A 21,374-nucleotide genomic window follows, 5' to 3' on the forward strand; every position below is an offset into this window, starting at 1 on the left:
AATCACCAAATTTCCGCTTAGGTCACAGTCCCATCCTCACCTCTTGGTTGCTCATGTCCCAGTACGGGCGCTCTCCGTAGGACATCACTTCCCACATCAGTATGCCGAAGCTCCAGACGTCGCTGGCTGTGCTGAACTTTCGATGTTGAAAAGCTTCTGGTGCTGTCCACCTCACTGGAATCTTACTGCCCTGATAGAGACAACAGAGCCAGACAGTCGGACTGACAATCACCGATCAAAGAAGTCAAATGAAATGAAAACAATGGTCTCGGAGCGCACCAGAGAGGCGGTGTATGTGGGCATGTTGTGATCCAGACCCCTCATGAGTCTGGAGAGGCCGAAGTCAGAAACTTTGCACACCAGGTTGGAGTTGACCAGCACATTTCTGGCAGCCAGGTCTCTGTGAACGAAGTTTCTCTCGGAGAGATACCGCATCCCAGCACCAACCCCCCTGAGCATCCCAACCAGCTGGAGGACACTGAACTGACCTTCGTTCTCCTGCAGAGGAAGTGGGACAGAAAATCTGAGTTGTAACATGGAGTCCGATGGCGCAAACAAAAAAAAGAGACGTTTTCTCACCCTGAGGAAACCATCCAGTGGTCCGTTCTCCATGAACTCTGTGATGATCCTCTCCGGAGGAGTGCGCGTGACGACCCCCTCCAACTTCAGCACGTTGGGATGATCAAATTGTCCCAGGACCCCCGCTTCACTGAGAAACATGCCCTTCTCTCTGTCAGACGCCCCCCAGCGAAGAGTCTTCACGGCCACCAGCACTTCCCTGCGGCCCACAGGACGGTAACGTCCACGAGACACTTCGCCAAACTGGGCTGAATGGGGACAGAGCCAAACCAGTTAGCCAGAGCTGAGAAGGTTACAGGAGAGATTTAGGAGGACATCAAACCAACCTGCACCAATCACCTCCTCAATCTTGATGTGAGAAGGCTCTATTTCACGGGCAAATTCTTTAACGGCCTCACTGGGGTCTTCATAAGTGGACGGGTCCACATAATATTTAACACCACCTGGAAATACAAATCAAATCTTAGAAAAGAAATCAGGGGGTGCTGTGGTGGAGCAGGGGCAAAGCAGAACCCATGTATTGAGGCCTTAGTCCTCATGCCGGTGGTCGCAGGCTCGATTCCCGGCCTGGTGACATTTGCCGCATGTCTTCACCCTTTCCGATAACCCTCTTTCCTGTCAAACTATTTTCAAATAAAGGCCACTAGAGCCAACAAAACCTCTAAAGAAAAGAAATCAGGGATTTTAGCCACTTATTGACATAAATCCCAACACAGATTTTCTTATCACAAAATTGGGATGATCCTTCTGAGTATCACTAATCTACTCTTTACAAAAATAAATATAAATTTCATTTATTCGGAAAAAAAATATTCAGCTACAGATGGATTGCGAAAGTTTTAAGCCGTTCTGTTGATATTTCTGGATCTTTTGCTGTTACGTCTTTGTCTCATTATGCACATATAAATAAACCTGATAAAGTTTCAGTAAACTAAACATACTCACCACGATTACTGATGTACCTCTGAAGCCGGTCGCTGTAAGGACTCTCTCTCCTCTTGCTGCAAAATGAATAAAAAGCATGTCAATTTCTAAAAAAAAAAACCCAAACAAACAAACATGATAGTTGATAATTGAGAACATAAAAGCATGAATGCATATTCTTAAAGACTTACCTGCGAAACACAACCACGACAATGATTGCTGCCACCACGAGGAGAAACGCTGCCCCGCCCATCACTGAGCCGACGAGCAGAGGAAGTCGGTTCTGGATCTGCTGTGAATGCTCCTCTGTGGGAGACACAACAGGACAGTCCAGGCTCAGAGCCAAACCTCTACTGTTGAACACATTCAATTTGAATGCACAGTTTTAGCGTTTCCACCCGAAAAGATTTGCCCTTGAAATGTCCCCTGTGCTTAGTTACCCTATTGTTTATGTAAGTTGCTTTGTACAGAACAATAAACATAGATGATGTCCAATTTGTTTCAATTTGTCAAAAGCATGTTTAAAGGGATTATCTGGTGATATTTCTGGATCTTTTGCTATTACGTCTTGTAATAGCAAAATAACTTTGAAACAATTTTCAAAGTTTAAATTCATTTTTAAAAGTATATTTTAAGAAGAAAAGGAATGTTTTTTTTTATTATGGACGTGAGAAACGCAGTGAAACCAACTAACAACAGCATCAAAATAAATAATCTAATCCTAAATATTTCATTGTCATAATAATACTAACTATTGTCCCAGGACTACACTTCCTTCCATCCATCCATCCATCCATCCATCCATCCATCCATCCATCCATCCATCCATCCATCCATCCATCCATCCATCCATCCATCCATCCATCCATCCATCCATCCATCCATCCATCCATCCATCCATCCATCCATCATCTAACACACTATCCCTCTCAGCTTTGCTGGTGCCGATTTCCAGCCGATGAAATCCCACAAGTGTAACTCAATTTTTTATTTTTATTTTTTTACTGTAATAACGAGTTGAGGTACCGAGCGGCAGCGTTGTGAAGTAGATGGTGCTGCTGTACGGGCCGTAGCCTCGTTCATTTCGAGCTCGGATCTGGAAGGCGTAGATGGAGCCGGGAATCAGGGCGTTGACGGTCACCGTGTTGGTCTCGCTGTACACCATCATGGCACTGTCCACGTCTGAGCCCTGAGGAACGCAGGCAAAAAAAGTCCCGTTCATTTTCTCTAGCCAAGTAAAAGGCATGTGAAAGTTATTAAACTGGTTTGCAAACACACCTTGTCGTAATATCGTAGTTGGTACTCCAGGATGTCTCCGTTGGGTCGATCCGGCTGAGGCCACGAGAGCGTGATGGAGTCTGGGGCTCGGCTCAGCTGGTGCAACATGGGAACTGTGCTGGGAACTGTGGTGGGTGAGACAACACCAGTTTCATATCTGGTGTGATGATTATGGCTTACAGCAAAAGACAACATAAAAGTCAATGACACAGACAAAAAAAACAATAAAAAAAGTTATTAAAAATGTTACACAGATAAGTCACATATCGTGAGGGTAAGTCACAAAAGGTCAGAGCTGTTTAGAGAGTACTGTATCCCAACATATTAAGGGAAAGATGGGTGGAAGGAAAAAATATGGTAGAAAAAGATGCACAGACAACAGGTTTCTCAGGCCTTGAGAAGATTGTAAAGTCAATTCAACTCTTTTAATTCAAGACTTTGGAGGAAATTCACAAAATATATACTGCTGCTGAGTCAGTGCTTTAAGAGCCAAACACATTCAAAACATGGGATGCAACTATTGCATCTGTGGTGTTAAGCCATCCCCGAATCGGAGACATCAGTGGTGACTTAGTAGCGTTAAGGAAGAGGAAACAAATATATGGTTGTTGCTTAGTAATCCAAAAATGAAACTAATTGTAGAAGAATGGAGAAGCAGAGAATGCAACTTAGAGGTTCCGTGAAGTTTCTGGTGTTGGTCAATTGTCCAAAAACCAGCAAAGCTAAAGTTTTAAACACTTTGTGGTCTGCTGAGAAGCTTTACGGGGACACTGACGTTTTCTTTAATGACAACGGTATCATAGATTGAATGGCTAGCAGACTAGCTATAAGTTATTGTCTGGAGGCAGATAAGAGACAGCAGAGCAAAACGACGAGCTGAAGGCTAATATTTATATTTACACAACACTGACACCTCAGCAGAGCCACAGACTGATCCCCCCATGCTATACTGCACTGATGCAGCAATTCATGCAAAAGAGGCCTGAACAAGTACTGAGTGCATATACTGTACAGTACTCTGACATACTTTTCAGAAGGATGACATTTCTGATTTAAAATCCTATTTTTGCTGTTCTGATGTAACATTCTGTCATCTGATGATGTTCATTTTTGTGTTTTCACTCGCTGCAAACCATAATTATCAACATAAGCAGGCATAAATGTATCACTGTAAGTGTAGTCAATCCATATCATAAATGTGTTTAATTTTTCTTTTGTAAGTTATTAAACTAACATTAAGTTTTTGGTGTTAATCAGATTAATTAAGAAACACCCTGTATTTGTGAGGATCAATTCAGTAGTGGTTTTGATCTAAATAGAACTGGACTGCAGCTAATTAGAGTATACATGCAATTAACTGAATCTCGCTTACAATGATTTAACCTAATCAAATTTCATTGTAGCTGAATTAAATCCTAACCGAAGATTCGTAACCACATGGGGGCAGTATTACGTAACCTGTGTGGGATGTTCAAGAGCGTCTAAAAGTGGAGTTTTATGGAGCGCCAAGCAGGATCTCGTTACAGTCACTGCGATGGCAAGGCGACTCAAGCTACAGAAAACTTTCTTTGTATTTAATCGATAATCTCTTGAGGCCCCTACACTGGGTTGTTGGATAATTTAGATCAATTAAAGTTCAAGTTTCTCGTAATTGGCTTCTTGGAAAGCTACAAAAATCATGCACTTGATCTGTACAGCGCTTAGCTTTCCTTTTGTCTCCCGACTCATTTGCTTTCATCTCTCTTTCTGTCCGTCTCTTTGTCTTCCCATCTCTCATTCGTCCCTTTCTTCCCACTCGGAGATCATAATGAGATCTGACAGCACGCTGAAACATTGAGCGACCCCTCGTCCAGAGAGCGGCAGCAGAAAAGATGGGGCTGAAGCACCAAAAGAGATAAAAGAGGAGGGGCAGAGACCCCCACACAGACAGACAGACAGACCCCCCCCCACCCACCCACACACACACACACACACACACACACACACACACACACACACACACACACACAGACACAGGATCCACAGAGCTTCTCATTTTCTTTCATCTCATCTTTTTCATCCGCTCTGTCCCGTTCTCACCTGACTGGCTGGTGGTGAAATTGATGCTTGTGTATCGAGCTGGAAAAGGACTCAAAGATGAAACCTCATTCATTGCTTGCACCTGTCAATATGGAGAAAACACACACTGACGTGACATTCAGAGCCAACGCTGACATTTACGACACACGCAAGAAACAAAGACAGCCACGGAGCATTCACCATGTCAAGTCAACACATCCCAGTGAATGGGAAATATCTCCCCATAATGAATAAGAAATAGGCCATGATTCCAACTGAGCTGTGTGGAACTAAATAATAAATGTGTGTATTTGATGATGAGGGGCTTTTAAATTAATTCAGCTCGTACCCTCTAAAATCTTCCTTATGTGAACACTGAAAAGGCCTCGGCACTCACATGAAGGTCTCAAAGCCCAATTTACAACCTGTTTCATTGATCAGTCGGAAGAGACAGAACCAGGAAAAGAAAAAGTCAGTAATTAGAGCATGTGCAGCTTGAAGGGGAGGAGAGGTTTGTGCTGAATGAGCGAGGGTTTTGGAGTAGGCCAGAAAAAAGTTGAGCAAACATCTAGAGCGTGTTGTTCAAACTGGAAATATTTTAATACCTGAATTGATCTACAAATGGATATAAAAAAACTATTTATTTGTATTTTTTCTGTCAAGCAGAAGCTGGATTCAATAAAGATTGCACGTTTGAATTTTATCTAGCTAAAATGTAGGTGTGTGGTGCTCTAACGTGGCTTTGAAGGTTAATTGCAACATATGTTTATGTGCAATTATTGGTCTTCGCCACAATATTTTAAATACAACTAAGAACATTAATCAGATGTAGGTCACACCTTGACCACTAGGTGGCAGCAAAGCACTCCCTTTACAAGTCTTGCTGTGTGTTGAATATGCATCAAATGGCACCTGAGCTGCTTTAACAGCACAAGAGTTTTGAGTCAAACGTGTGACTAGAGTTAACACAAGATTTAAAACTAGATATTGACTAGTTCTTGTCACTGGGTTATCTGGCTGAAACAACAACTTCCAGTTGGTTGAAACGTTTCAAGTGACTAATATGAATTGTGTCTACAAGTTGGTTTCAACTTGGGCACGACCTAGAAAGGACAGAAACTCACCCGTACAAATGATAGTATTAGAACTCCTTTCTGTTAAATTTAATGACTATTACCAATGTTAATATTAAACGCCTGTAGTCTCATGTGTTTCACACTCTTACAGTCCACACTGGAATAGTTTAATTGGCTAAATGTTTTCAACCTGGCAACAATTTAATAAATTGATCATAAAAAATCCTACATTTTTTGAAGCAATGAGTCAAAATCTGATTATTTTCTAACTTCCTGTGGCAGCTGGCTGTGCTGTTAGCTTGGGATCAAAGCTAACATTAGCTCATAATCAGTTTTCATTGTTTCACCATCATATTGTCATCTTTCTTGTATTTAGTTTTGACAGATGCAGCTGCTGTGTATGTTGCTGTTGAGCAACATTTTTATAGTGACAGTAGAATAAGGCTCACATTCAGACACAAAAATCTTTTTTTTCTTCCTTCCCTTGATATTTGTTCCGAAAACAGAATCTGCAATGAAAAACAAACACTGATATGCAATCTAAATTAAAATGTTTGTGTTGTCTTGATTTCAACAAAAAATTTTAAATATTTAAATATAAACAAATCATTGTGTGTTTACATCGTTCAACAGGAATCATACTCCGGGCTGAAAGTTGTCTAATATTGGATATTCATTAATAAATAAAAGTTTTATTTATATAATGAGAAATCATTCATTCCTACAGAGACCAGTACCTGTATGAGATAAGTGACCCTGGTCAGCAGATTGTTGAGGGTGACTTTAGTCTGCTTCAGGTTGGTCTGTGACGGACTGAAGGTGACTCCCTCTCCACACCAGGAACATGCGGCTGGGTTGCTGAAGGTGGGCGAAGGGCAAATGCGACAAACTACACCGTACCACACTTCAGTGCGACCTCCCATTTCCACCGGCGGACGCCATCTTAAGGAGACTCCTCCATCGCCGCTTTCATACTCCCATGTCAGAGATACTGGAGCAGAAGGAGGAGCTGAGGAAAAACAGAGGGAGCAGGGGGGTTCGGCATGTATAATATAAGCAGGGGATACTTAGACTGAAGCGTCTGGTGAAAAGTTTATGACACAAGAAAGGTTTCATGCTGGCAAAGCCATTTATTCCTGTATAAAAGTAATGGAAAGAGGCTCATGAAATAGCTTGACGGTGATGCATTTCTTAAGCGAGAACAGCTCTTTAATGCTTCTCAGGTTTGTCTTTTGTACATGCAATCCATAAAACAAGATGGATTTGGTAATTGTAACTTGATTATTTCCACAGTTTGACTCCAGGGGGGGCCCCTTGCACATCTCCAAGAGAGTTGGGCATAAACAAACAAACACACAAGGCTCACTTGTGCAGGCGGTCGAGTTGGCATCGTTGGCTGCACGATAAAAGCCACTGCGACATTCGCACACACTCGATCCCTCCTGGCTGGTTCTGCTGTTGGACGGACACACGGAGCAGGGATTGGAGCCAGACACAGACTTGAAGTAGCCCACAGGACAGGCTGCGGAGAGACAGAAAAGGGCACAAAGATGGTTGAGTACTTTCACAGTGACAAATGATACAATAAATGTGGTTGCTGATCCTTATGAGCCACAATCCGACAGAAGCCTTGAAGCTTTGAAGAAAAGCGCTGGGCAGAGCAACAACACAATAAGCTATGAATATGTGTACCAGACAAATTTATAATCACGAAAAAAGATGCATTTGTGCAAAATATGGAAGTGATATCATTTCTTTAGTCCTTTATAAAAAAAGATTTCTTAAAATCTATTCTTCATTCTCATTGCTAAGTCATAAGCACAGACAAGAGAAGGATGCCAGAGCTGCAGACCTCCTCCCCCTTGTGATTTAATTTTTATAATGCAACTTCACACCAGCAGCGGCTAAGAACATCGCGTTTATTGGAGATGGATTAGGAATGAAGTTCCTGATGTCATGATGAAGGACAGACACACAAAAATAACACAAATAACACCAGATTTCTTATTGCTCGTCATGTTTTTATACAATCTAGTGTTAGCACTGTAGCTGCTACAAGAAATTAGGAAATCAGCTTATTAAAACACCCACAACACACGGTTTAAACTTAAGTTACTGGAGAGAACATGCAGACTTAGTGCTGAAAGTCCTTGGACTAGATTTGAACCCAGAACATTTTTGGCGCATATCAAAATGAAAATGAATGATGATCCTTGGTTGATTCCAAGCACCAGCTAATCATGTGTCCAGTAGCATTGTGTCGAGGTATTTCAGCTTAAAAGCTGCATTTTCTTTAGAATATTTTAGATATGGTCTATGACTAAAAATCCTCAAATAGTTTTGAGTCAAATTCCACAGAAAAATCTGCAAATACTGAACTATGAATACAGCTGGAGGTCCACTGGACAGAATATTGTTGAACATATTTTAATGTTACTGTGTTAAAAAGATGGATTTCTTTTTCATATCAAAGAGCTCCCTTGTCACAGTAACAGCAATTAGATGGTAGGAGGAAACAAAAAGTTTGCCATCTTCAGGGTCAATGGTGTTTATATTAAGTCTGAAGAACACTGATGCAAGAAGCTATTTAACAGAAAACAATGTTTTCTACAGTATGCTTTGACGTGATTGTTCAGGCTGAGAGAGCAACACTTTCAGCAGATAACAGGAAGGCTAAATGGACTACAGTCTTCCTGTTGCTCCTGTTGTTTTATCCCTTTGGCTTCAAATGGTCCTCTGTCACAAAAACAATGGATTTAAAATGTTGTCAACTGTTTGGAAATCTCAAAGTTAGGAGTTGCATTCTCTTTAAACATGGAGACTACAGTTTTAGTTAAAGTAGCCAAGCTAACTTTGCAAATTGCTAATATAAATGTTGAAGATATGTAATTTTGTCCGATTTTACAAACATACTGATGTTAATAATGACCACACGCAACATAAAGGTGAGAAAATAAAACTATGAATCCTGTTTTTATATGTTCTTGTTTTGTAGTTCTTAAGAAGAAATCGGTTTGGCTAAAAGTCGTACGTGCAGATCAGAGCTTTACGAAAGAAAAAAAGTAAAAAAAAGACTGGAAATTAGACTCAAAAATCTGATCAGTGCATCAGCGGTTTTAACTATGACAAGTTAATCTCTCAAGTAAATCCGTTGGCTTGTGCTGAGTTGGCACTGAACTATTGGAAGTATTTAAAGAAAAGCCTGGAGTAAGTAAACAAACTGATCACGTATATGGATGTTTTGTGAATGCTGAGTGTTAGAGTTTAAGTTTTATGCACAAACTTGTTAATTTCCTACCGATGCTGGAGCCAGTCCCAAGTGCAGCACCTCTAGTGTGTGTGCATCCAGAGCAGAATCCTGTTTTGGGGCGGACCCACTTAAATAAAACCATACCAAAGACACCAAGACTCCAAGAAAGGTTTGGAGAGAACCCCTTTATGCTCACCACAATAATTTGTTTCCATAAAAAAAAGTAAAAAAAAAAAGTCAAAGTATCTGTTAGGAGAAAAACTATAGAGCTCACCCACATCAAACTGTATTTAGAGGGTTTTTACTAAAATGGTCTGAATTGTGTTTGGATGTCATGTTGGTGTTTTAGGTTGTTTTTTTTTTTATTGCTTTGGTCAGTCCTGTCAACATGTGTTTTGAAGTTTTAAAAGCATTTCAGCACCACTTGTGGTTTCCTTTGGTTCAGAAGTTCACAGCTGTTTGCTACTTTTCCCTGCTCTGTCATTTAATTGTTTTTACAGAGGATGTGGTCCAGGTTGAGCAGAGCACACCCAACGCACCGGCCTAACATAAAGATCGGCTACTTTCCCACAGTATAAACGCTCTGTGAGCGCCGTTAGGTTGATTTGTTTGATCAAAAATGATTAAATTAGAAATTAATAGATAATCAGCAGCCAAACAGATCACCCTCACTCATTCTAATCAGAGGAAAACAGTTTATTCAACCTTTTCAAAAGGAAACTGATTATATGATATCATTTATGAGTTTCAAAAACTGAGGGAACAGTCTTCTCAATTTTACTCCATATCTCGTTCAGTCAACCTTCACATATATTGGCACAACTGGCAGAGATTTGAAGAAAAAAAAACCTTGAAAAAAATCAATAAATGTCATAATCTCACACAAAAAAAGTTTTATAAAACTCCTGCCTTTATTTTGAGGATATTTAATTAATGGTGGGGAATAAAAGCGCATTCAATATGTCAAGACTACCTTAACCTAATCCAGATGCTTGTTTTAAATTGTCCGTATTATTTAGTTAGTTTTTTCCTCTTTAATCATGTTTCTCTTTTCATGCTGTCTTTGTGAAGCCGTTTGTGATTCACATCTGCAAAATGTGCTACATAAATAAAATTAACTTACATGCCCCCAAAAATGTGAAAAATAGCTGTGTGCAAGTTTAAGTTTATCGCTCAGTGTGACTCACGCATGCAATTTTGTCTTGTCAAAAAGAAATTAAATGTCACAGAACAAGATGTCTCAGTCAGTTTTTCAATTTGTCTCTCCATTTCCTTGAAAATATGAATTTAATTGGATAAGAGCTTCCCTTTGGGCTCAGACTGTGACAAACATTCTTTATGGATTTCTATTATAAGACTACAAATAGCTTTATTAATCAATAACAAATTATAATGACCAAACAAACGTTATGAAGGATAAATACCAAAATAAAACAGAGAATAACTGTAAATTAAAACGGTTAATCAATCAATCTGAATGTTTTAAGGACATTTAAATTCATTAAGTCTTGTGACAGACAAGAGGAAAGATTTTAAATTAATTTTACTCAACTGATTTGCTTCATAACCGTCACACTGAGGTACAAACACTCAAATAACATAGAAGGCATTTAGTTTTTAACTATTTAGAAAATCATACAATCAGACGATCACAGAATGAATTAGTACTGATATATTTCATTAAATATTGTGTAACTATTTGTGTACAATGAGATGCAATTAAATTGATAGGAATAGCACTTTCCTGTGGAAAGGCTGCCTGTACTATTTCTGTCCCACACAGAATATCAAACACAGCTGCCTACGCCGACGTTCCTCAGTTTTGAAAGCAACTTGCGATGAGGGTCAACTGTTGGCGTCAACTGTGAGACATCCGAGGTCGACCTGAGTGAGACATCACCTTCTGCAGCAACCTGCCGGAACCTCGACGGCTCTCAGATCACCAGAACACAGAGCCTGCAGCCTGTGGGTTGGTCTGCTTCTGTTTTTAAAGTCTGCGTGGAGGTATGTGTGAGCGCGCCTGGAGCGGTGTCTATTACAGGCTGCATCATTTAAAACAGGTTCACTTTGTCTGTAACCTTAAAGTGGAGTCTCTGCACCTGGAGAAGCTCTGCTGCATCTTCCTGCTGGGTGCAAATGGAAGGCTGATACCACCAGAACCCGCAGGTGTAACCAACAGAGCCACTCATATGTTTTTAACCAGCTTTAAAGTACTTTTTGAGTTGGAGAATGAAGGATGATGTGTGTGTGCGCGTGCATGTGTGTGTGTGTCTGGTGTCTCTGGTCTGCAGAGAGGGAATGTCTGACCTTATTTATATAACCTTGTCAGAGACATGTAGCGCGTCTCAAGCTTTAAATGCTGAATGAGCGTGGATGGCTCTGTGTGTGTGTGTGTGTGTGTGTGTGTGTGTGTGTGTGTGTGTGTGTGTGTGTGTGTGTGTGTGTGAGAGAGGTGGTGGTTTGGTAGCGTGGGAGGAGAAAATAAGAAGGCAGGATGAGAAAGAGGGGAGGAATAAACAGATAAAAGGCTTTCTGTGTTCTCACTTGTCTCTGAAAGCTTGCTCAGCGATCAAACAGGTGTGAAAAGGGAGGCAGCGGGAAGAGAACGAGTGATGGGAGACGGCGAAAGAGAAGAGGTGAACTCGGAGACGGACAGCCAGAGAAGGATGGAGGGAGGATGACGCATCTGAACAAGTCTGGATATCAGCAGAGAGTTAGTTTTGCAATTCTCTTCTAAACGCAAATCTCATTTATTACACAGAGTATGATATATTGATGGCATCAAGAGGAAAATGGGACATAAACATAAATAACATATATAAATGCTCTGAGTGATTGTTGGTCTGTCTTTGAGATAGTGTGCACATTAGTGTGTGCAGATCAGAAAAGAAGTCATTTTGTAAGCAAACCTTGAATCCTCAGTAATATAGTATATAGCATATTTCAATTTCAGAAAATAAAATACATTTCGTTGATATTTGTTAGACATGCCTTTAAACTTTGATTTGGTTCAAATGTTTTGGGCATCTTTCCTCAACTTAGTCAAATTTGTAGGTAGGTTTGCTCAGAATATTTTAAGATCTGTACAGACTTGTTCCATGGGACTCAAATAAGGATTTTTTATTATTATTATTGTGACTCAAAACCATTAAATCTGCTGTCATTAAGCTACGTTGGGACTAATTTGGCTGCATCCTTTGGGTTCTTTTTTCATTCAATCTTTAACTTTCTGACAGATGTCCTGATAACACGTTCCCCCATATTGTTCTTTCCTTATCATTTCACATATGTTGAAAAGTGCACAGGTCTCTCCTGCAGGAAAACGACACAACTTGATGCGACCACATCCATATACTTCTGTTCCTGAGTGCATTTTGGCCTCTTCCTTCCTGAGCAGCCTTTCAGCCCATGTCAGTACAAACTCATTTTAGTGTTTACTAATTAAACTGCCTTACCAGCTGCACAGACAGCATCTTTGCAAAGTTTTTTGCTTTTATTCTGCGGAGGCACATTTGCCATCCATCCTGAACATTTTATCTGTAAATCCCTACGTTGCCCACATAATTACTGGAGCAGGTGATCATGGCAGTCCCCGGCATCTTTTGCTGCCTCTTGGCCATGACTCCCTTGAAGAAGAGGAATTTAATCTCAATGGGACTTTCCTGGTTAAATAAAAAAAAAATACAAATCGTCCACCTGATGCCCAAGACGATTTCATAAAAAATTTTTCTTGATCACAAGGAGAAAATACGTTTGAGGTTTTGCCAAAGCACAGCCACTGGTGTGTCTCTGTTTAGCTTAACGGCGTGAGAATCAGAAGCTACAAAAGTCATGACATCATCATCAGATGTTTCACAAATTGTTTACATTTTTGAAAAACTTTGAGCCAAGTATTAATTCTGATTATTCTGATAAAAATGATTTTGGTAATCCTGACCGATCAAAAACAGGAAAAGCGTAGATTTCATATCCGACAGTGAAAGTCGGTTATGCAAATTTCTGTACATGGATCTGGTTCCAGCCGTATATTCGACGGGTTAGCAGAGGAAGCTGCAGAAAAATGAACAAGAAAAACAATAACAGAGTCAGCGTCTGGAGCCGAGTTCCTCCATCATTTATTTCCTCGCTGTACATTAACAGATGCGTTCCCGGACGGCTCTGACATGAAACATGACTCTGCTACAAAGGCTCTCATCATCGCCGCCAACACGCGCTCTAGATGCAGCGGCTCGACCCTCTTCCTCCTCCTCCTCCTCCTCCTCCTCCTCCTCATATCCACCTGATTACATCAGCCAATCAGAACGCATGCCCTCTGCCCTTCTGCTTGATCTGCAACCCCCACCTTTCCCCCAGCTCTGCCCGTCCATCCACGCTTTCTGCCCGTTTCACAAACTGTAAGGCAGACATTTTATCACAATCGCTCACAACAAAGAGGAAATATTGTGCTTAAAGAAACCAGATGAAGTAAAATAAATATAAACAGCTAAAAATAATGACGTGTTTGCTAATTATTCTCCAACTATGAGCACGTTAATATTTGTTCCAGTTAATCTGATGTTGCGTTGTACGTTATTGTAATTAAAGGACAATAAAATGCATTGAAGAATAACGGAGGAAACGGTCAGAAACATATAGCCAACTGAATACAATTATTTTGGTGAACACCAAACTAAAAAAAGCAATAACAAAAAGATTGAAATTATTCTCCCCAGGAAATAAAATAAACTGAAAAATAGAAAAAAAAGATGGCGGCGAGGTGAGTAAGTTGATGTCAACATAATACACTGCAATGTAGATCAGTGACCCAATTTCTCTCTCTCTTCTAGTCCGTTTTTCATGCACTCATTCCCCTCTTCTGGCTCCCAGCATAATCTCTCTCTCTCTCTCTCTCTCTCTCTCTCTCTTTTTTTCGCTTTTTCCCTTCTTGTTTGCTCTTTGACACAAAAACAAAAACGCGCACAATCACATAAGCTCCACCGCTGATGCAACCGCGCAGCAGGAGAGTCCAGTATACGCACCTGCCCACCTACGAGGACCTTTGAGTTTTTCTCAGCGGCCCTCGTCTTTCTGACTTCCTGTCTTCTCAGCTGAAGCGTATCTGCTCTCTGTTTTTCGTCTGAGCTGCAGAATCACGCTCCCAAATGTAAAAAGTAAAAAAACAGCCGTTGCCTCCTTCTGGATTTCCCCACACAAATAAGCTGTGTTGTTTGTTTGAGGTGGAACATTTCATTCAGGTGCTGATAAAAGAAATAATTTCTGCTTTCTTCTGCGAGCCGTATTCAGTCCGGTGAGGTGAATTAATGCGTTAGAAGAATCTTCAAAGAAGAAGAACTTCCCACAAACTGAATAACGGCCCTCTCAGTCTTTGTCAAGCCAACATCCATATAAAAAAAAAGATTAGCAAATGCAAATTATCATAATTGCAGCAGTTCCTTTCACTGGGATATTTACTTCAGTCCTGGACTCATTAAACTTTTGAAAATCTGCAGTTTCCAAAGAGCAAAATTATGCCTCTTTTTTCCCCCTTTGTGTGCTGCTTCTGTCCTGGATAGACGAGAACCTTTTGAACCGTATTTTATGAAATAAACCCTCTGTAGTGTGATACCGAGTATATTCAGACCATTCTATTATCCCTTCTGAGGAGCAGGGCATCATCATGACGGGAGCTCATACGGCGGGATAAAAAACACAAATTGCATGTGGTTGGGCTAAATAAGCGCGGCTCAGATTCAAGCAGTTTTTGAGCTACTTGGGGGGGAATTTTATCTGAAGAATCTGTTTGAAAATGCATGTTTACAAGGCAAAATTGTCATTTCAAGTCCTGTTGCTGTCGACTCTTCAGCTTTTTCTTCTCCGGTTTCCACTATTTACATTTCGTTTCCCTGCCAGTCCTTGAATGGGTGTGTTGGCTCCTTCTGCGCAGTCTGACAGCCCATCGGCTATCATCTGCTGCTTGAGCTGCTGATTAAAAACCAGTCAATGCTTCAGAGCTCGAGGTGTGGCCAGCGGACATGCAGATACACAGCGACGACTAAATGCGGCAAAACGTCACAGAGATGCTGTTTTAGAAAATGGCTAATGAGAGGAAGAGCTGCCAGAATGTAGCAAATTGTTTCAAAAATGTCTTGTTATTCCTTCTTATCTTCTCTGTCTCAAATTTGCTTTGAATACTTTGGGAGATGATGGGCTGCCAAGACTGCTGCCCCCTTCTGGTGGCTCACAAATAAAGCAGCCTAAATGAAAGGGCTTTCTGCATAACAATGCAAAACAATGAACTCAATACATTTTTCATAAGAAGTAAGACAAAACAGAAAATTGTGACATGTTTATAAAGGAGAGAGCTTTGAAAACTCAAACTGTATTCACTGTCTCAAAGTAAAAGCTAGCTAACATTGATCAACATATTTCACGTTTCATTATTGATGTCTGTATAATGTTTGTACGATGCAAAGCACTTTGAAGTGCCTTGTTTCTGAGAACGTGCGACACAAATAAACTTGACTTGACATTTGTATTGCAGCCATTACATGAAATAAAAAATAAACATTTCGAGTCCTGTTCACGCTCAACCTTAGATATGCAGACATATACAAAGTCTTGTGTCTAACAAACAGAGCGTTACCGCTGGTGATCATGGTGGAAATGTGGCGCAGTAAAGATCACATGAGAGCAGCAAGAAAAACACAATGACAAGAATGGCTGTGATGTACCACCTTTACTGTGCTCTTTATGTCTCCTCCTGAGTGTACATCATCATAATTTCCTTCATTGTTTGGTATTTTTTATAAACTTTCCTTTGGGTTCAGAAGCTCAGAACTGCCCTCTAGTGGCTGCATTGCCAGATATACAGCAAGTCAACGTTGGACAACGTTAACGCTGGACAACGTTAGAAATGCACATAAAGTGAGCATAAGTAGACCTGAGTCAGACCTGTGTAAGCTGAAATCATTTCTGCATCAGGAATTTCCACAACTGCCGCCAATTCTGATTGGTTAAGATCACTCAGGCTGCCGACGGCATGCAAATTTTGCGTCGTCACATTCAGACGGGGGGTTTTCCAGAAAAGAGATGCAGAAACGGAAAATTGGGAAAGCAGCGAGTTAAGCCTAACACACAAACAACAGACTGCAAATCACTACAAAGGTCACAGGACTCATGATTCATGCAGTTCTCTTTACTGCATGATCAAACAAAACTTTATGAGAGGACTTCTGAAGTCTCTTCACTCCTGCACTGCACTCCTTAAATAACACCTGAAGGCACACAGGATGGATTTTGGACTTCTTTGAAAGATTTCCCAGCCAGACCAGTTTTAGTGTTTCCAGAACTTTGCAGAGCAGGACAAAGTGTTAATGTAGACATTTATCCGCTGTCCGGTTTTCGGTTTGCGCTCACTCACACCATTTCAATACAAATTATTTTAAAATCAACATATTCGTCACTCTGTGAACACAGCACATTAAAAATCCAAACCTGTTTATCACTCGGTGACTTGGCTTCTTTGCGCCACAGACAGACACATCCAAACCATGACATTCTTTATACATTTAGCTTTGACAGCTGCAATGGAAAACATCGACTGTGAACAAAGTAAAGAGCGAACTGACCGCACATCTAAGAAGTTATGTGCTCACGGTGTCCTTTTTGTAATCTGTACTGCTCTGCACTTAGGCAGCCAAGAGCAAAAGCCCTGGCAACATTCACGACTGCTTTCTCTAAACAAGTTTATCTGAGGTTTTAGGAGAGACGCCGGATTAAGTTACATGATTTATCCTGTAGCTAGGATTAGCTTGTTTTAACTGTATCGCCTTAGAGACAGCATGTGTCGACTGCTCAGAGGGGTCATTTATTTTTCAGTTTTGAAAAATAACTTACCAAAACACAACACATTTTGATAATTTTTTTTTTTTTAGAAATTTTGGGTGACATTTCTTTATATCATTTTTTTGCATCCTATTTCAGTTTGTTTGGGTTTTAGTATGGTTGCATTGGTCTTGAGGATTAGATCATTTCAACCTAACACGTAACAAAACTGTTACGTGTTAGGTAACTGTACGAAAAGCAAATAAAAAAACAGCACAGGCTTGACAAAGAGGTTTTAACTAATACTCATTTTCTTACCTTGAACAACTAAAACAGGAAATAATCCATCAATTTGGATTCTATCAGTGTTTATGTACATAACTCACCTTCTTCCCAAACAGCAGGTATCATAATAAAATCGAGATCTGGTCATATTTTAGCCTAAAAGATGCACTTTCAAAATGTAAAATCTCGCAAACACACATCCTGATTGCCATCATTTCTCCTTTAAGAAGTCTGTGAAGCATAATTTAAAGCATTTTACTTTAGAGTAAACATCACAGGCCCTTTTCTGACACTGCTGTATGCTCAATAAAATCCCCAACGTGTGATTGATTTCGTTTGGCTGTGCGTGTTCAACCACAATCATCCAGTTGGCCTGGAAACGTCCTGCAGCGAGGTCAAGCCAGAGGTCAACATTGATCAGTTATTTCATTGATTGCTTTGTTCATGTTTTGCCCCAAAGCAGGAACTTATTTCAGAAATTAGACCTGAAAAGACTTGCTAATAATACGGGACTATGAACAAAATCCAGAAGAACCAAAGAACCAAAGGGAAAAGTAATCAACCCTTGAACTCTAGAGCCTGTCGTCAAAATCTCAAAAAGCAAACCATCATGCCCAGATATAAAAGCTTTTAAAAGAAGCAAGATCATTGACATTAATCAACTTGTCAATGTTGATTAATGTCTTTGGGATGCAAAGTAATTTGTCTTTGGGACTTCAGCAAACTGAGAGCCACTATCTAGGAGAAAACACAGAATAATTGTAAACCTGGTAAATATGAAAACTGCTTTGTGGATTTATCTTTGACTTTAAACATTTGTGTGGAAAGACATTCCTACAGCACTGCATCTATCACCCCTCTGATTTTACCTCTGAATATACACCAGTAAGATTTGTGCTGACTAACCTCTCTTCGTTGGTAAATCAGGACAGTCTGACATGTGGGATATTTCAGTCAGTCAGGTCACACTCGCAAACAGCAGCATGTTGCACCGAATGAAATCGAGGCTCATTTTGGCATTTGGCACTAATCTCTGTCCTAAATCCTCATCTGTAGCTTACAGGGAATCAAATAAACGACGTCTGTCAGAGGACGATGTGACGCCAGGAGGAAGCAACTCAGAGGGGGGCTAAAAAAAAAAAAAAATTGAAGAGCTGTTTCATGTTGTACCAAACAGGTGCAATCATGTCATGTTTCTGTGCGCTCCCTGCTTCTCCCTTTCACATTTGAGCTGAAAATGTCAAAAGGCCAACTCATCCTTATGCTGTTTGGCAGGAAAATTATTAAAAACCAGCAGGCAGCTGCTGGCGCAATCATCTTCTGCAATTTTTCTCAAGACTTACAAGCAAATTTCTGACATCTGAATGTCACACCGATCAGTCACAATTTGGGTGTTCTTTTAAATATGATCAACAGTTCTTAGGATAAATTAAGAGTTTTGTTTTTTTAATCATCTTTTCGCAAAATGCTGTCTTTGTTTTTTGCAAGTGTCCAAAGTCTCAGTCAGCGTCTCAATTTATCATCAGTCCAACTGTTGTTTTTGTGACTATGACGCCAGAAGAATCAAGAAGCATGTGATGGATTAACAGAGACTTACACAATTCTCAAAGGAGTCGAGATCTGCACATGTGAAAATGATGTCTCATGCTTTCTGGACTATTCTTTTCACAACTTGAGCCCTAAATTCTGCCATCTTGGAATGCGTCCACGCCATAGGAGATGAAAGGAATCTATTCCTAAAATCTAGCAGCGCTCATAGAGACAGTTCGCGCCTCGCACTCGCACGGAAGCGACACGTTTTTGGTGGGATTAAGCTTCGACTGAAAACTCAACCTCTTTTTGCTAATATGCGTAAACATGAATAAATGAGATGCTGTGAACAATAACCATTTAACTGCCTGCGTTGTGCATTACCAGCATTGTTTTGTGTACGAGAAACCACTAGAGCATTCGAGTTGTTTTGTCTTTTTTTTTTTTTTTTGTCTGGCTCACATTTTCCTGACTGTTTGGCCATTAAGTTGTATCATGCGGTGACAAAATTAATGCGTGAGAGTCATGAAAGAAATAATGAGCTACAGTTTTGTTTTGGGAATCTCAATAGTTATATTTAGAGTGTTGCTCTTCTGTAATTTGAGGGTCAGGACGGCTTGCCAATTAATGTTCACGTTATTGCCACCTACAGAGTCAGAGCTGTAATTTCTGCGTTTTCTTTAGGATTTGTCCTCCTGATTCAATCGAGGACATTTTTCCAACGGAGGGGGGAAAAAAAACAGTAAAATAAATTGTCGCTGCTTCAGCCCATTTAGGCAGCCAGCTGGCAGTCTTGTTTTTGGGCAAATAAAATTAAACTGAAAAGCTGTGATGGAGTCTCTAGAAAGGATCCAGACTTTTCAAAAGCTAAAGGTTAAAAATGTGCAAAATGCATTAAAATAGGGTTAGGCTTTTAAAGAGCAAACACTCTAATCTACTTTATATTGAGTTCACTTTCTTCATTGGAAAAGAGACTGTAAGTTTGGGATGGAATAAAAATATACATGTGGAAACCACTTCATGTTCACTCACTTTTAACTATGATGGAGGATCTATGATGCTGTGGGTCGGGTTCCTTGATTTTCATTAGAAACAATTATTTCGTCACGTGGTTTGATTTTTCTACACTGAATAAAAACAAATGTTACTTTTTTCCTGTGTGATATTTTTCAGGTCTTTTTGCACCTGTGGTTAAAGTTTACATTGTTTGAGTAAAATGTACCATTCTCTTGCTTTGCCGTTTCTTGTATTGTACATTGAGAAAATTAACATATTTCATTTGCAGCTAATAATTAAACACTTTGGAACGGCTTTAAGAGTAATGTACAATTGCCTCTGGCAAATAGGCTACAGGTTTAAAACGAGGAAGTGACAAAAGGCTTGAACATTGCTATCATATTGTTATTTTAAAAAGTTTAAATTTTTATTGTTATGCCATAATTTCCATAAAAATAACAGATTTACTTTAATAAAGTCTCCAGAGTCACCACAAATATGAGTAGTTGTGCAAAAATAAAGATTTGAATTATGTCTTGAGGATGAAGTTTTTTCTCCCCCCCCCAAAAAAAAACAACCACTTTTTGTTTCATTTACTGCATTTAGACAAAATAAAAAATAAAAAATCTTATTATTAAATCTGAATCTTAAGAACAAGATGTCTGATTGAGGAAACTCTGGTACTCGTCTCAACTGGGAACAATGGTTTGGTCTTTGCGTTTCCAGTTAACCGTCTTCCTGCTGCCTCATCATTCCCATGGAACCAGAGAGGACAACAACGCACCAGACGCCGGCCTCCGTCATTAGTCAGTGAAGTGATCAACAAAACACAAACTGGAACACCGAGCGACCACGGCGCGGGCAGCAACGCGTCGGGACGGCCACCGGAGGTCTTCGCTGCAGCGGCCGAGCGTTTTCGAGGGCCGGTTTGTCAGCAGACATCAGTCAGATGCAACGGACACAAAGCGGCAGGCTGAGCGCAGATGCAAAGGCAAGGAGCGCAAACACATTTCACAGCTGAGTTGGCAGGATTGAAGATTAACCGTTAGTTAAGACTTGAGCAACTACGTCTGGTGAAATTCCTGTGAGGATGCAGTTTTTGACTCCGGTCCTTGCATTTTCAAGGCCTCCGCCGAGCAAACATCGGCACCGCAGTGACATAGACTCACATGTACGCAACAACTCTCCAAATTCTCCTCCTCATCTTTACTTTTTTTTTTTTTGCCTGCTCAGTTCTTTAAGTCATTAACTTGCATCCTCCTATCTTTCAGTCTCTCCCCAGTTTTCCTCCACTCTCTCCCCCTGCGGTTTCTGTCACTTGTTCACAGACGAGTGGCCATTACATCGCCATGACCTAAATGTGTCATGTCCCTCCCACTACGGTTCTTTCCCTTTCTTCCTCTCCCCCTCTCCCCCACCCCACTCTCTCTTCATATATATTCCTTCCTGTCCATCTGGACGTCTCAGTTTTCCTGCCTTACTTGTACACATCTTAAGAAGTGTAAAGTGCTCCTTAACCAGTTTTGCCATTTCTGACCTTTTCTTAAATCTCTTTGTCTCTTGGCTGTACAAGCATCCCTTCTTCCTTTGATCCA

General features: G+C 40.4%; 1 protein-coding gene across 1 annotated transcript in view; it reads right to left on the reverse strand.

The window, feature by feature from the left end:
* The window catches only part of ephb6 (eph receptor B6), a 62,084-nt gene that overhangs the window by 2,892 nt on the left and 37,818 nt on the right, over positions 1–21,374 (reverse strand). Inside the window, exons 6-16 of the mRNA XM_081597680.1 lie at positions 7,282–7,437; positions 6,653–6,924; positions 4,861–4,942; positions 2,782–2,906; positions 2,530–2,692; positions 1,695–1,809; positions 1,525–1,580; positions 906–1,022; positions 580–827; positions 280–498; positions 41–190 (exon numbers count right to left, since the gene is read on the reverse strand). Of these exons, the coding sequence (XP_081453806.1) occupies positions 41–190; positions 280–498; positions 580–827; positions 906–1,022; positions 1,525–1,580; positions 1,695–1,809; positions 2,530–2,692; positions 2,782–2,906; positions 4,861–4,942; positions 6,653–6,924; positions 7,282–7,437 (1,703 nt within the window). The remainder of the gene's footprint in view (positions 1–40; positions 191–279; positions 499–579; positions 828–905; positions 1,023–1,524; positions 1,581–1,694; positions 1,810–2,529; positions 2,693–2,781; positions 2,907–4,860; positions 4,943–6,652; positions 6,925–7,281; positions 7,438–21,374) is intronic.

This window comes from Poecilia reticulata, chromosome 16 (genome assembly GCF_904066995.2).
Source record: "Poecilia reticulata chromosome 16, P_reticulata-male-v2, whole genome shotgun sequence".
NCBI classification, from domain to species: Eukaryota; Metazoa; Chordata; class Actinopteri; order Cyprinodontiformes; family Poeciliidae; genus Poecilia; species Poecilia reticulata.